The following is an 18,393-nucleotide window of genomic DNA, read 5'->3' on the forward strand; positions in this document are numbered from 1 at the left end:
CTTTACTTTTGAACAGTTGACAGCCAAATTAACAAATATTAAAAGTTAATTTTTTGGATATAAGTGTAACACTAACAACAAAAGTGTTGTTTAAATAATAGAAACTTCTATAAAGAATTTTTAACTTTAAATTTAAAATAAAATATATTTTTGTTTAAGGTAATTTAACATAAGGTAATCTTTTCGTTGTTGTTGTTTTATTATTATTTAATTGAGCGTTAACAAATTTTAATATTTATAAATTTATTACAGAGTCAACTATGGAGGAACTTTATTACAATATTTTTTTAATTATAAAAACTGAGTTTAAAAACTAAAGGAGAGGTTTGATAAGCCCGAAATATTTTTATAAGAATAAATCTTTCTATTATAAAAAAGTTTAATAAGCTCTTATAGAGTTCATCAAAGTAACTTTATTTGTATTTCTTTTACATTTGAGTGAAAGTGATGCCAAAAAAGTTTCCTTCAGAAATAGGGAACTAATAAATCTCTACACTTACTGGTCATTTATTTCAGAGCTTCTATAGTAAGTAAAGCTTACTTTAGCAAGCTAATATTTTTTATTTAGTTTCAAGAAAAAAAAAAAAAAAATTTCCTTTAAGTTATTTATATATGTATTATTAAAAGATATTGGGAATTATGACAATTCACAAAAATAATTATTTTTAAAGCTAGTGCTAGCTTTGAAAATAATTAGTTTACACAATGAAGGGTTTAGCCCAGTAAAATAAATATTTAAAGAAATGTTCATATTTGAAAATTGTTGATAATTTGCAAAAATAAGTAAAATTTTTGGCCATATTCTAAAGGAAGTTTATCAGTGTAGTAGTTTCATTAACAAAATATGAATTAGATTTAATGTATTTAAATATTACTAATGATAATGGCTATACATTTTATGTTTAAAAAATGTATATTTTAATATAATCTATAATATTTTCTGCAAATTTTAAAAATGTTCAAATTTTGATCGTGTGTGTGTTATCTTTTTTAAAGAGGTTTAATAAAACTAACTTGAGATTTAATAAAATAATCTTCTGAAAGATTTAAAAAAAAGTCTTTTTGTCAACTTTCTCTCAGGAAAATAGCTGACTAAATTATATGCATTTTTCTTCACAATTAGCATAACTTTTATAACACAATTAGCATAATATCGAATTACAAAATACTTGGATGTTCTTAATTTATTATCTTATTTTTAGTATTTTAGTTCCTAATAAATGGCGCTAGAACATAATAAATTGAGCATTAGTAGCTTATACAAGAATTTAGAGTATGGTCCTGCACCAGAATCGCCAAAAATTGCGTACCAATGGCTAGATAGCCACGGAAGAGAGTTTTGCCATTTTATTAATGGAAAATGGCTATCACCTGTAGGAAGAGAGATGTATGAAAGCAAAAGTCCTGCTAATGGTAATTGGTTTCTATATTTTATAATGATTTTAGTTACAGGCATTAGTCAATAGATACATTTATCCCACACCTTTACACCACATGCGAGGAGTGCTTCTCAATCGACTGACAAATAGGTAGACATGTAAGGAGTGCTGCTGCATTGACTGAGGGCTTTTTTTGGGTTGGCATTCTATGAAATAAGATATTATTATTAAAAAAAATTTCAATATTTTCCAATTTTCTAAATTAAAGAAAAAAAAACACATTTGGTAGAAATTAAAGACGACCAAGAGTATATATATATATATATATATATATATATATATATATATATATATATATATATATATATATATATATATATATATATATATATATATTTATATATATATATATATAGGGGCTATCCTAGACTGTTTTTGACAGCGTCAACCATATTTTGGGCGCTCAAATCGGCCTTTTTTTTTTTTATGTTTTTAAGGACAAATATTATTATTTTCGTGAAAAAACTGCCGATTTTCTGCTAAAGTTCATTAGAACAAGGGGGTACCACCACCCAAATTTTTTTTCTTGAATAGGCCCTGATATATGTATATATATATATATATATATATATATATATATATATATATATATATATATATATATATATACATATATATATACATATATATATATATATATATATATATATATATATATATATATATATATATATATATATATATATATATATATATATGTATATATATATATATATATATATATATATATATATATATATATATATATATATATATATATATATATATATATATATATATATATATATATATATGTATATATATATATATATATATATATATATGTATATATATATATATAGATATATACATATATATATATATATATATATATATATATATATATACATATATATACACATATATATATATATATATATATAACCCTTAGATGTTGTCCGAAAGTTTTTTCCATATTTTGTTGACAAAAAGTAAAAATTAAAAAGCAAGACCGGAATTTTTTTTTTTTAATAATGATAGACTGCCTGCCCCAACCAAACCCTCAGTCGATGTAGCAGCACTCCCTTGCGGGTCAGGCTATTTGTCAGTCGATGTAGCAGCACTCCCTTGCGAGTCAGGCTATTTGTCAGTCGATGTAGCAGCACTCCCTTGCGAGTCAGGCTATTTGTCAGTCGATGTAGCAGCACTCCCTTGCGAGTCAGGCTATAAGATAGTCGATGTAGCAACACTCCGCGCATGATATACAGTAAAAAAAATTAAAATAAAAACATTTTATTAAAAAAAATAAAAATAAAAACGTTTTATTAAAAAAAATAAAAATAAAAACATTGTTTATATTGTTAAAAACATTCAGAATGTTTTAAAAACATTCAGAATGTTTTAAAAACATTCAGAATGTTTTAAAAACATTCAGAATGTTTTTAAAAACATTCAGAATGTTTTTAAAAACATTCAGGTCAATTAAATTTGCGTTTTTGTGGTTTTTTTATATAACAATTAATTTGTAATTAAATTAATGGTTTTGACTTTCGTCCAACACGAAAATGTTGGACGAAAGTCAAAAGTAATTAAAAGTGACGTATGTGTTGGCGTAAGAATCACTTTTTTCCTTCCGCTCTTCCCAAAGCCAACAAACTATAGATCTATATATATATATATATATATATATATATATATATATATATATATATATATATATATATATATATATATATATATATATATATATATATATATATATATATATTAGGGTGTCCCAAAAATATGAAGTTTTAAAATATTGATGTCTCACCCCATTAAATATGTCTGTATGGTAACAGTAGTTTACCTGCCAAATTTTAGCCCATTTGGACTATGTTTAGAATTCCCCCAAGGGGTTGAAAGTTTTCGATTTTGGTGTTTGATCGTTCACTACCAACTTTTGATAAGGTGTTATATGATATGATTATAAATGTTTTATGATTTGTTTATACAAATGAAACAAAATATATAATTCTGAAAAAATATATAAATCTGCAATGCCTTTTATTTTTTAATTTCAAAAATTAGGTCAAAAATGATTGAAAAACAAAATTTTATTGAATTTCAGTTCGCTTGAATATTAATTAATAAGCATTTATGCAGATTATGCAAATAATTCAAGTTTTGGCTAGCAGTTCACGATTATATTCTGCAAAGTTTTTCCTATGGTGTTTAACTACTTGAAGCAAAAATTGTTTCTGCTCTTCGTCTTTGGTGATGGTTTCATTGAAATGTTGTACCAACGCTGCTCCCCGTTCTGCAGAGTCATTGATGCAAACCAGATTCCTTACAAACACTGCTGCAACTTGGAAAGAAGGAGTATCTGACCAGTTTTCAACAGGTACATCAAGAAAACTGGCATCAATATTGGATGTTTCAAAAAATGTTTTAGGCACACGCAAATTGTCAAAACTTTGTGGTAGTATTTTTATCAGATGTGGGCCTTGATCTGCTTGTATTGTGCGGACAAGATCAGTCTTTTCTTTGTCAGACAGGAGAGATGAAAAAAGAGCAAGAGTTGCCAATTCTGGACTCATGTACCAAGAATGACGCAGCATCATTTTTAATCCAGTCGAACCAAGAACTGCATCGTCGTAGTCATGCAAGCGCTGTATCAACAAAATATCATTCACAGGTGCATCAGCAGTGAGCATGCATGTAAACCATGACTGAAGATAAACACAAATGATAAACCAATTCAAACATTGAATACCTTGTAATTTTCGAGCTGTTAAGTTAAAAATGGTTTTATTTACGGTGAATAATAGTTCAATTTTTTAATAGTTGGCTTTTGCCATCCATCGTGTCCTGTGCAGTGCACCAGGTTTGCGAATGGCTGCATCAACCTGCAGCCCAACCATTTGTGCAGCAAGAACTAGAAACTATAAATAGTCATCTCGTGAATGTCTGACCTCAAGTTGACATTTGATGAATGCTTTAATTGCATCTGAAACAATTATCAAAGGGGTTGATCTGGCTTCTGGTGTGTGATTCATTTCTCTCCATTTTTCATGAAACCTTTTGAAAAATAAAACTTCTGGTCCAGTGGATGGTCCAAGACAAACATTGAATACATCGGCAAGTAGCACTTCAAACATATGATGACGGCAAGCCATCCATAATAAATTACGTCCCATGGCTTTTTCTAGAAGAGTGCAAGCTCCATTGAGTTTTCCAGTATTGGAAGCTGTTGTGTCAAAGCACATGCCAATAACCATTGATTCACACTTTCAAAATTTTATATGTTCATGAACTGCATCAGCAGCTGCTTGTCCTGATCCAGATGCTAACTTTGGAACTCCAAGAAGTTTTGTAGTGCCATCGACAAGTGATGAGAGCAGGACAGGTAACCGATCTACATTGACCACACCAGTAACATCGGTCAAAAGTTTTCCATCCCAATGAACAATGGATTTTGAGGGAACATAATTTTCTTTTATAAGAGCTGCAGCTTGTTGATGACGGCACTGACGATGTCTATGCATAGTACTCTTGAAAAATATTGTCTCTATCGGAACACCAGCTTCATTGAATGCCGATGCAAGAATCATAGCTGACTTTCTAATGCTGGTATTTGTCCTATCCAGCACAGCTGCAACTTTGGGAGATATAATGTCTCTGCGATGTCTATGTTGTTTTGTAGAATTTGTTTTACTTGACCATGCTGATTGTACATGAAATTCTTCATCAGATTTATCATCTTCATCAGAATCATGGCAAACGGATGATGTGGTTGAATGTGTTGCACTGTCTAGTTGTTGGTCTGCAGCTGACTCTGCTGTTGATGATAACCCACTCTGTCCTCAGTAAACAATTTTTGATACAGCATCTTTTGCTGCATTATCAATATCCCTTATAAATTGTTTTGACGTTTAGCAACTCATTTTTCTTTAACCATAAGTTTTTTGTCCACAGACCCAATCGATCCCGTTGTTGATTGTTGTTGTAATTTCAAAAACTGTCTGTTTTCATCAGTTTTTATCAGCTGTTCAGAGTTGGCATGGCTGATGTCAAAAAGTTGACTCAACTTATTTGTGTATTCTTTTTGGTTCATTTGATCAGTAGAGTTCTTTCTCTTACAATGCTTCATCAAACGAACTTGGTCAGCATACAGATCTTTAATTTTCTGTATTATGTGATGTTTTTGTCGTACCGGCAGTTTTGATTTTACCCAAAATGGGAGCAGTTGCTCGTGCACTTGTTGTGCAGCTTTATTGATGTTTAGCTTCTGTACACGGTGATAGAATACAAAATTTTTCATGACATCTTGGCTTGAAGGGAGGCGAGCACCTGAGATGGTTTCTTTTGGAAAGCCGATAAGCCATATGTTGTTATTGCTTCTGGTTACTGTAGATTTAGCCATACCCTAAAAAAATAATACAAGTACCAATGACAGTATAAGTGTTATTAAGTATAAGTAGTTTAATATTGTATTTAAATATTTTAATATATTTTAGAAATATTTGGAGAATACAATTAAAAAATGATTACATAATTGTTATATTATATTATATTATCAGTGAGATAATTAAACTAGTTTGCATTTCTAGCTTTATTTCACTCATTTTGTGCATATTGTTTAAGATTATTGATATGGATTTTGAATTAACTCGATAGTAAAATTTTAAAAGCCCTTGGGGGACCTCTCAAACTTGTTCAAATGAGCTGTAACTTCACCAATTTAATTATTGTACCCAAGAGACACTTTTCAGAGGGTGAGACATCAACTATTTAAAAAAAAAAATTTCCGTGCATACATACATATATATATATATATATATATATATATATATATATATATATATATATATATATATATATATATATATATATATATATATATATATATATATATATATATATATATATTTGGAGAATACAATTAAAAAATGATTACATAATTGTTATATTATATTATATTATCAGTGAGATAATTAAACTAGTTTGCATTTCTAGCTTTATTTCACTCATTTTGTGCATATTGTTTAAGATTATTGATATGGATTTTGAATTAACTCGATAGTAAAATTTTAAAAGCCCTTGGGGGACCTCTCAAACTTGTTCAAATGAGCTGTAACTTCACCAATTTAATTATTGTACCCAAGAGACACTTTTCAGAGGGTGAGACATCAACGGTGTACCTTGGAGGTAGCTAATGTTTTATACGTTGGTGGTGCTACCAAGGTATACACTTGCATGATTTTGCAAATGCTATTATGAGTAATATATGTTATGTAAGTATTTTTTTAATGCAATATGTTGTTATAGTTTATTATGATTTTTTTTGTTTATTAAGAATTTCTTTAGTATAATATGATGTGTGTATTTCTTTGTTAAATTGTAATTGTTTTCTTCTCAAATTGTTATCTTCTCATTGATAATATTCTCAAATTATCAAACAGAAGATAAAACTGTGTATGAGTTGGAAAAATCAGACATGGTCTTTTAGTTGCCACTTCCCTAAATTACTGAAGGTTCAGCACGACAGCTGGAAAAACTATCATTTGGCATTAACTTTGATTACCTGAATATAGAGTAGACAAATGTTAAATCAAAGTGAAAGACTTAATATTACTAAACTTTAATGTAGAATTTGTTATTATTCTTTTCTTAATCAACTTAATTTCTTATGTAAGTTTTTAATAGTTATAAGTATAAATTAGTTTAAATTTCTGATCATACATAAATTCAACATTAATATAACTTACAACTAATCTTTTAGAGTACTTAGACATTTTAACTTGCAGCATAGACAGGAAAATCAATTGGCGTATTATATACTGGTTTTGCAAAAGCCTTTGCCTGTGGTTCACATAAACGTCTCTTAATAAAGTTATAATATCCCCTTATGGCATAAATAATCCTCTTATGACATCAAATCTAACTTATTAAATTGGATTAAATCATTTCTATCTAAAAGACAACAAAGAGTAGTCCTGGGGGACATAACTTCATCATGGCAAAATGTTGTGAGTGGAGTAGTTCAAGGATCGGTATTAGGTCCATTATTATTTTTAATTTTCATAAACGATTTACCAGAACAAGCAATTAATACTTCAAAATTGTATGCCGATGATAACAAACTTATTGCACTGGTTAACTCATTAATAGATCGTGATGTTATGCAAAATGATATATATATATATGTATATATGTGTATATATATATATATGTATGTATATATATATATATATATATATATATATATATATATATATATATATATATATCAGGGGCTATTCTAGCCCCTTTTTGGGACCGGCACGGAGGTACCACCGCCCAAATTATTTTCCTAGAATAGCCCCTATATATATATATATATATATATATATATATATATATATATATATATATATATATATATATATATATATATATATATATATATTTAATTTTATATATATATATATTATATATATATATATATATATATATATATATATATATATATATATATATATATATATATATATATATATATATATATATATATATATATATATATATATATATATATACTTTTACAAATTATATCGTAAATAAATGAACTATTTTATTAAAATAAAAATACACTTATCGTGCTTTCATATACGCTTATTGTCCTTTTAAGTCTTTCAATTGAAAATTAATTAAATTAAAAAGTAATTAAAGTTCAATTAATCTTTTTTAAAATTTTGGATATTTTTGTCAATATATTGTTTTCTAATGGCATCAACTAATCAGAAATCATGCATATTAGTTTAAAGTTTTAAGTTTAACAGTTAAGTTGCAATAAGATTCGTGGTATCAAAAAGAAAGATAGGTAGCAGGGCGCTAATCAGGCTAAGATTGAATTAACACAAAAAACTCTAATTGCGAAAAAGAAAAAAAATTTTACCAATTTTTTTTTGTCTTTTCTAATTTAGCATTTTTTTGGCCATTCTTAAAAGTAATGTTTTTGTCTGATTTTTTTTATTAGGGATTGTAAAGTACATTATGCTAAATTTATCTTTTGAATAGAAGTATGATCATTTGCTCTCTTGTGCTGAGATTTTTATTCAACATAAAGGGCTTTTGAGTTTCAACTACTGTAAATCTCTACGTGGAAGCTAATAATTACTGAATAAATAAAGTACATCACAATAAATTTACCTACAAATTAAATCAAAACAACCAGTTAATTTACAGTGAATGCTACAGTAACTCACAGTTACTCAACTATTAAGTTTACTTAATATACTCAAAGACTTGCAAAAGTTAGCCATACAAATGTTTCTATTTACATTTTATATGTTGTTAACACATAACATAAGCTTATGACTAAAAAATATTTTAATAAGAAATCTCGAATAGAATATGAAAAAAGTATATGAAATTTTTTATTTAAATCAATATTAAGATTAAACATTTTCTATAAATACACAAGTTGTTTTTAGAAATTTTTTTAAAAAAGAAATCTATTTGAACAAAGAATTTTAATCTTCTAAAATTCTCGTATTCAAATAATTTTGTGATTGAAATTTGAAATTTAAAAAAATTGGAAAAATTTAAAAGAATTTAACGCTCAATAATTTACAGTTTGTTTTATTGTTGTTTTATAACTTATATTATGTTTTTGTTTTATAGCTTTATAACTTTTTACAAAATTCTTTAAAAAGAACATGTTTTATCGTCAGCATAAATGTATTAAATAGTTTTCTATAACTAATTAAAATGGTCGAAATGTTGTAGTATTTGTGTTTTTACTTTTTCTTTTTATTAAGAAAAATGTTAAAGAAAAACAGTTTCTAAAAGTAATATCGTAATTAAATACATTACTTGCTCATTACATTATAACTTGCTCATTACACTGTAACTGCAACTTAAACTTTAAATTATAACTTAAGCTGTAAATTAGAGCAGTAACTGTGAATTATAACAGTAACTATAAATCATAACAGTAACTGTAAATTATAACAGTAATCCTATTTTAAACTCCGCCAAACAAGAAAATAATAAGATAATATTTAAATATGAAAGATTATTTAAAAAAAATAACAATTACAAACTAATGTAGAAAGGATACAATTTTATACTAGTTAAACCCTTACCGCAAAGCGGCGCCTGGGATAAGTAGGAGGAAGGATGTAAAATTTTTTTGCAATTAGATTTTTTTGCGTTTAACCCCTGATATATCAGATCATTTTAAAAACGGTTGAATTAGAAATATAAATTATTATAAACATAAGTAATGTTTTTTTTTTAAAACAGTTTCCTAAATTTCTTAAAAAAGGTTTTTAAATCTTTCAAAACTATGTTGGACTATATTGTACTTTGTTGTATATAAAAAAATTGATTACTTATTTTCTGAGAAAAATCTTAATCTTGTGTATTTTAAAAGCTACTAATTTTATATGACAGGAAAAATCAAACATACTTTCTAATTTTGAAAAAATCTGCATTTTACTAACTTATTATTTTTCCGCAATTATTTTTTTTTGAAGGATTTAATGGCAGACACTAAGATTAAAATGATTTGCAAATTTTTTTTTTTTCTTTTAAAGTTTATAAACTTTTTTATTAATTGTTTAAATAAAAATAAATAAGATACAGAATATATAATAAGGTGACTGACATCTTCATTTTTATGTAGAACGCATATTTATATAATCTTCTATAAAATGTAAAGATGTGTATAAAATCATATGATCAATAAGTAACACTTTAGTAGTCTGACTTTTTATTTAAATTAAAAACTATTTATTTTATTTTAAAAACAAAACTAAAATAAGTTCTATACAAAAATTTAAAAATGATATTGACATTTGCTAAAAACAAGTTGTACAAAAAAAATCTAAAGTTGCAAAAATACTATTTTATATTTGTGATTTAGTGATTAATAATACAAATAAATTGCAGGTTGTTAAAGAAAATATTTACATTACTGTATTTTTAAATAAAAGTAGATAAGTTCGCTTCACTTAATTACTATTTTTATTATGCTAGTTTATTCTAACTCTAACACTTAACAATACGTTGAACAAAAAACAAAAACATGCTACATTGAAAGTTTTTTTATAACCACTGCAGTCTAAGTATGAAGGGGAAAACCCAATCTGATTGTGTAAAACTGAACTGAGTTTAAAAATCTCTGCGGTAAGCGAAAATATTCTTTATTGAAACCAGATGTTTCACCAGAAAAAACTATGCAGATTTGAGAGCCTAAAATTAGGCTCTCAACCAGAAGTATAATGGCAAAACAAAAATGCTTTTGTTAATACTATTACGAAATTACTTTTAATAATTGTTTTTACTTAACATGATATTTAAAAAAATAAAAGCAAAAAAGTAAAAGTAAAAACACAAATATTACTTAAACCACTTAAACAACTTACTTTAGTTATAGAAAACTATTTAAAACATTCATGCTGACAATAATTAAACCACTTTAATTAGTTATAGAAAACTATTTAAAACATTCATGCTGACAATAATTAAACAACTTACTTTAGTTATAGAAAACTATTTAAAACATTAATGCTGACAATAATTAAACTACTTTAATTAGTTATAGAAAACTATTTAAAACATTCATGCTGACAATAATTAAACCACTTTAATTAGTTATAGAAAACTATTTAAAACATTAATGCTGACAATAATTAAACCACTTTAATTAGTTATAGAAAACTATTTAAAACATTCATGCTGACAATAATTAAACCACTTTAATTAGTTGTAGAAAACTATTTAAAACATTAACATGAGCTGACAATAAAACGTGTTATTTTTAAAGAGTAATGAACTATTATTGTAAAAAGCTATAAAACAACAATAAAACAAACTGCAAAGTTGTTTTAACAATATAACGAGCTTGTGTTGTGCATATAAAACAACTTGGTGACGTTGTTTTATTGCTGTTTTATACAGCTTATAACATTGAATGAAGTCAATAAATAGAATTGTTCTGATTATAATACTACTAAATTAAAGCATTATCTTCATAAAACTTTAAACATCATTATTGCGCAAAAATATGCCTATAGACCATAGGAGTCTATAATTTATAAACCAAACGATATAAATAACATTTGATACCAAATTTTTTATAATTTATTGTTACTTGATCTAGTGTACTATTAAAAATTTAGGAAAAGTTAATTTTTTCCTTTAAACGGTTTTCAAGTTGATGTTTTCATTTAATTTTTTCATTCAAGTTGTTTTGCAAAAAAAAAGTCCAATAAAAAAATTTGGTTTAACAAATCAAATTATATTTCCTTAAGTTTAAGTATATGCTTAAATTATTTTTTTAGAAAAAAATTTTTTGAACAGAAGTAAAATAATTTATTTTTTTAAGTTTGAATATTTTTATAATTTAATTTTTAGTTTAACGTTTGCAATAATCACTGGTTTAATGTTTGCAATAGGTTGTTTCTACTTTTAAAATATTTTTAAGAAACAAAAAATATTAACTATTCAAAATATTTACGATTTAAATAAAAGTTCTATCCTCACTAGCACTATGCAGCCCTTGAAATAGCGGATGATCTACAATCAATGACCGGCTACTTTTAGAAAAATTGACATTTTGATCTCCTAAAATTGAATGTGGCTGATCAAATTTGATCGGCAGTAATTCATCAAGCTTTAAAGATAATTAATAGAAAAACATTATTTCATATTTAATATTTTCAACTTTGTGTATTTCATATTTGAAATACACAAAGTTGAAAATATTAAATTAACCTCAAAATTATATAACTATGAATTGTATTTTAAATTTGATTCATGTTAATTTAATAACAAACAACTTGTTTAAATTCTAAATAAATCAATTGAAAAAAAAACAACAACAAAAAACGGCAAGTTTTATTTTAGTTCTAAATAAAATAAAAACAACAAAACAAATTTTTTTTTTCTAAATAAATTAATTAAAATAAAAACACCAAAAACAAAAATTAATTTATATTTTATTTTAAACAAACATCTTTAAATAAAATGCTTTGTAAAAAAAAAAAGGCAAAGTTTTATTTTAGCTCTAAACAAAATAATTTATTTATATTCTATATAAAATAATTAAAATAAATATGGCAAAACTAATGTTTTTATAAATTCTAAACCAAATAATTAAAATAAAAATGGCAATGTTTCATTTATACTCAAGATAAAACATTTAAAAAGAAATACACCAAAACGAACATTTATTTAATTTTAAATAAACAAATTATAAAAGAAACCGGCACAACAAATGATTTATTCAAATGCTAAATTAAATAATTAAAGTCAAAACGGTAATTTGATTATGTAAGGTAAAAAAAAAAAATGCGTTTTAAATTTTAATAAAATTTAATAAAAAGTTGATTGTCTAGAAAATGTTTTGATCACCTGGTTTTTAATTTTTTTATTTCAGCTAATCAATGTTGATCGGCAACCATTAAATAATTATTTCGAGCACTGCTATGTTCTAAATCTGATATTGTTACTGTAGTTAGATATACCTTTAACTTTCAGGAGTGATCCTTGGTATGCGACTGGGTATTACGGATGCTGCCCAATTAAGTTTACAATTATTTTTCATTAATTTTTTTTATTAGTTACAATTTTCCAATTTTTTTTTATTTCAAATTTCAATTGCAAAATTATTTGAATAAGAGAATTTTAGAAGACTAAATTTTGTTCAAATAGATTTCTTTTTAAAAAAAATTCCCTTAAACAACTTACGTATTTATAAAAAATGTTTAAACTTGATATCGCTTTAAATAAAATGAAATATAAAAAAATGTTATTGCGTTTTTCAAAATCTATTTAAGATTTCTTGTTAAAATAATTTTTAGTTAGTTTATATTATATGTCAACAACATATAAGATATAAATAGAGACATTTGTATGGCTAACTTTTGTGAGTCTTTGAGTATATTAAGTAAATTTATTTGTTGAGTAACTGTTGGTTACTGTAGTAACTTAACTGGTTGTTTTGATTTATTTTAAAGGTAAATTTACTGTGATGTACTTTATCCATTGAGTAAATCAAACTAAATATAACTTTAAAATATTATTGGCTTCCATGCAGAGATTTAAAGTAATTTAAGTTCAAAAGCGCATTTTATTGAATAAAAATCTCCACGCAAGAGAGTAAAGATCACGCTTCTATTCAAAAGATAAATTTAGCGTGACGTACTATTTGACCCCTAGTAAAAAACTTGGACAAAAATATTACTTTTAAGAATGGCATAAAAAAAAGTGCTAAAATAGAAAAGAAAACAAACAAACAAACAAAACAAATCGTTAAAATATTTATTAAGAAAAAGGAAATCGCGAAGGTATGAAAAGCAATTACGATTTGCGATACACTTAATTCGAGCCTTGATATATATATATATATATATATATATATATATATATATATATATATATATATATATATATATATATATATATATATATATCGTGTGTGTGTGTGTGTGTGTGTGTGTGTGTGTGTGTGTGTGTGTGTGTGTGTGTGTGTGTGTGTGTGTATATGTATATATATATATGATCAAACATTTAAATTAGGAAGAAAGACTAGGAAAATACAGAATAACAAGGTATTATGGTCATCAAGTGAGAAAAGTTCAAATTTAAAAATTTGAACAATTTAAATTTGAACACAGTTTAAATCAACTTGAACTGAAGACATTGCTTTGAAACAGCTTTATATTAACTTATACCTCTTTAATTACATTCACTTAGCTAGTAAAAATTTAATTTATGTGGACACATTTTTAGACCAGGTTACCTGCCAGGTAGTTAATAGATGTGGTCACAATTTCTTTTTAGCTAATAAATTGGTCTATAGAATGTTTTTCTATAAAGTGCTGTTGATGCTCCATCAACTAAAAATCTTGAGTTGACTAAGAAAGTTAGTGAACACCACACTCACCAAAAAACCTGGTGTTATACCAAACAAAGTTATATCAAAGATTAAGCTTCATCAAAATTTGCAATCTAGCACATCTGTTATGAATTCAAATCCCCTCATGTTGACTGTCTTGCAATCATTAATATCAATTTGTATAAGTTTATTCAAAATTTTAAAATGATTTTTCAAGTACTATTGGTAGTTTTAGTACAAACCTTTCTACAATTTCTTTTAAAAAACAAATGCCACTTATTACACTGACTTAATATCACTCTGACAGAATAACTTTTTAAACTTTTTAGTATCTTTTTAATGGGCGAACAAACATGTTTAAAAATCAAATAGTTAGAGACAATATGAATGCAAAAAAAACAAAGTCTTCAGTTTTTGCTTTTTTTCTTCAACATAAAAAAATGTTTATTCTAATTACTATTGTTATTATAGCTTTTTCAATAACATTTTTACTTTTTGTTTTCATTAGTGAGATTAAAGTTTTATTCCACCTACACCTTTCTTATTTAACTTATATCCGCTGTTCCGGTAAGGAAGCACTGCATAATGATAATATTTAAATGAACCTAAATTTCATATTTTCACAATAACGTATTGTTATCTTTTATTTGAATGTTAATTCATTTAAAAGATAAGCTGCATGTTTTTTAATTTAACTATGAAATGTTTTAGGTGAATTTCTTGCTAAAACTACACAAGGTACAAAGAATGATATTGACCTTGCAGTTGAAGCTGCACGTAATGCTTATGATTCTTGGTCAACTCTTCCTAGTCATACAAGAGCTTTGCATCTTTATAGTATAGCCCGTCATGTTCAAAAACATATGAGATTAATCTCTGTAATTGAAAGTTTGGATAATGGAAAACCTATTAGGGAGACACGAGATTATGACACTCAAGTTGTTGCTAGACATTTATACCACCATGTTGGGTGGGCTGAACTAATGGATACAGAAATGAAAGGTATGAATAGGATATGCTTTTTTAATTGAATAATATTCAAATACTTTTTGATTTTTATCAACACAACCTATTAACTGTTTAAAGTTATTACCTTTAGACTGGGCGCCAGTAGGCATAGTAGCTGGAATTGTTGCTTGGAATTTTCCATTAATGTTACTCATATGGAAGTTATGTCCTGCATTAGCTATGGGAAATACTGTTATCTTAAAGCCAGCATCTTATACAAGATTAAGTGCTTTGCTTTTTGCTGATATTTGTGCTGAAGCTGGTTTACCGCCAGGTGTTTTGAATGTTGTTACTGGAGATGGAAAATTTGGAAGTTTGCTTGCAGTACATCCTCAAGTGGATAAAATTGGGTTCACTGGTTCAACAGAGGTTAATAGTTTTATTTCTTTTCATTTTATATTTAGACATTATGATAAACTCAAGCAAGACTACAGTTATATGGTTTGTTTTTTAGAAGCTCAAAGCTTGGAAATGCTGCATACACTTATTTTTTTAAATTATTTTTATATTCACAAAGTTCTTTAGCAGTAAATAATGTAAATTGTTTCAAGCTTGTTCAAAATAGCAAATTTTTTTTTGCATATTTTTATTTCTGAATTTTTTTTTTTATGTGCATATTTTTATTTCTTTTAAAGTTGATTTTTTCATTTCATCTTCATAAAAATGTTTTATCATTTAAAATTTCAGTTTTTTTTATCATTTCATTTTCTTGTTGCACATTAAATATAATCTGAGGACCCTATATACTGCATCAAGCACCTCCTATTTTCCAAATAAGACTTGTCTCTGTTTTCAAAACTTTCCATTGGATTTCTCTAACAACTCTGTTAAATTTTTACAGAATTTGAATTTATGTAAGTTTTACAACAAAACTTTGTATTAAAAAAACAAAGTTTTGCTTATGGAATATTAAAAATACTATTGTAACTTTTTTAGTTAGGTTATCTTTAAGCAGCACAGAAATAAAAGAAACTATTTACAAAAATTTTTTGCTTCTATTGCTTGCAAAATGCATCAATCATTACCTTTTGTAGTTTTTAAAATTTCAGACTTGGATTACAAGTCTCAATCATTTTTTTGTATGTTTTAATTTAGGTTTAATCACCAACAAGGCAAAACTGAAGTTTAATGAACATGAGCTAGATAAAGACTTAAACTTTATAACTACTTTTTTCTTAGGCATTTAAAAGTCAACAGACAATGGTATGCTGGCCCCAGAGGCTATGCAGGAATCTTGCATGAACTTAGAAGGGCCTTTCGAAAAAAAAAAAAATTATTTAGCTATATTCTCAAAATTATCAACAAATAATTTTTTATTCCCTTTATATATGCTTTCACAAACTAAGTTCTTTAATTATCTGATTTCAAGTGCTGAATCAGTCGGTCAGATAGGAATTCGTTATCCTGAAATTATATAATTAAAAGAAATCACAATTGCTGGTATAAAAATGTAAAACAAAAATAAATTTTGAGATAAGTTCGAAAAAAAATTTTCCCACCTGATTTATGATACATGCTTTTAAAAGTTTTTTATGAATGCAAATACCATTTATATTCTCTAGTATAAACTTTCTTGTTTTATTTATAATAGTAACACACGCATTTTTTAGAACAAAGGTTAAACACTTCCAGAATTTCTAGTTTTACAAGTTTTCAGGCAAATTTTTTTTTCAAAAAAAACTTGTTATATATTAATTATGTCAATAAAGTTATTTACAATTTTTGGATTATCTATTGTTTAGTTACTTAACAACATAAAAATATTTTTCAAAAAAAATATTGTTTTAGTAATTAACCATTGTGAGATAAAAATTATTATTAAGAAAAATTATTAAAAAGTTTAATTTTTAGTTTTTCTTCATTAATTTTAATTTTTATTTAAATTCATTAATTTTTCTACATTTTCCTAAACATTTAACCCCTTGTTTTAATTTGTATCATTATTACATTTTTAAGCAATAATGTCGGTGCTGATAAAAACCAGGTCTATTTACAACTATTGCAAATTATTGCTATATTATAAGTATCGCTAATTAGTTTCCTCTAAGTTACATGCCATTATAAAACATAACTTTTTTATATTCGTGGGTCTTTAAAACAAGCATATCTAGTTAAATCCGATAAATAAGCTTTTTTGAAATAAATAAGCTTTTTTGAAATAAATAAGCTTTTTTGAAATATTCTGAATGGGTTTTTGGAGCCAGCACATTGCTTTCAACAGATAACTACATAAGCTGGACTCAGTTAACATCATATAGACTTTTGTTAAACATCGTGAATGTTGATTATTTTTTAAAACTAAAGTTTACTTTTTTTGTTGATGTAAATAACTTTCCTTGAAAATAATAATTATTTGCCATTTTAACAGTTTAAAATACCCCTAATTTGTTTATTAAATATTCCTATTTTATTTAAAAAAAACTCATATTGAATTGGTATAAAGTAGCAAAATTAAGTATCTCACGACCCATAAAGAAACTAAAAATATAAAAAAGAAACTAGAAATAATAATAATAAGTAATAGTAATACTATTTAAATAACTAATGATATTTATAGAAACTAAAAAAAATTGAATAAAATAGTAATTAATAGTTTTTTTTTACTTATTAAGTTCTGTATTTCAGTAAAAAGTCATTTTTTTTTTCAGTTCTAAAACTTTTTAAACTCTAGGTGGGTAAAATATTACGAAGAATAACAGCTGGTACCGGTAAAAAAATTTCATTGGAGCTTGGTGGAAAGTCACCAGTTATTGTATTTGATTCTGCTGATCTTGATTCAGCTGTTGAAGGAATTGTTATGGCAATCTGGTTTAATCAAGGGCAGGTATACAAGACAAACGTATGTATACACATATGAAATGCTTATTTATATGTATGTATATATATATATATATATATATATATATATATATATATATATATATATATATATATATATATAATATATATATATATAAATATATATATATACATATATATATATATATATATATATATATATATATATATATATATACATATATATATATATATATATATATATATATATATATATATATATATATATATATATATATATATATATATATATATATA

At 25.4% G+C, this 18,393-nt stretch overlaps 1 protein-coding gene across 2 annotated transcripts in view; it reads left to right on the top strand.

Moving 5' to 3' along the window:
- Positions 1-1,193: 1,193 nt before the first annotated feature.
- Positions 1,194-18,393, top strand: part of LOC100202971 (aldehyde dehydrogenase family 16 member A1) — a 46,745-nt gene continuing 29,545 nt past the window's right edge. The window contains exons 1-4 of one of the 2 annotated variants that reach the window (XM_065812357.1): positions 1,194-1,413; positions 15,001-15,291; positions 15,389-15,666; positions 17,969-18,136. In XM_065812357.1, the coding sequence (XP_065668429.1) occupies positions 1,221-1,413; positions 15,001-15,291; positions 15,389-15,666; positions 17,969-18,136 (930 nt within the window). In that variant the 5' untranslated portion in view covers positions 1,194-1,220. The remainder of the gene's footprint in view (positions 1,414-15,000; positions 15,292-15,388; positions 15,667-17,968; positions 18,137-18,393) is intronic. The other variant, XM_065812358.1, reaches the window with a different exon arrangement.

The sequence above is a fragment of the Hydra vulgaris genome, chromosome 12, assembly GCF_038396675.1.
Source record: "Hydra vulgaris chromosome 12, alternate assembly HydraT2T_AEP".
In the NCBI taxonomy this organism is placed as follows: Eukaryota; Metazoa; Cnidaria; class Hydrozoa; order Anthoathecata; family Hydridae; genus Hydra; species Hydra vulgaris.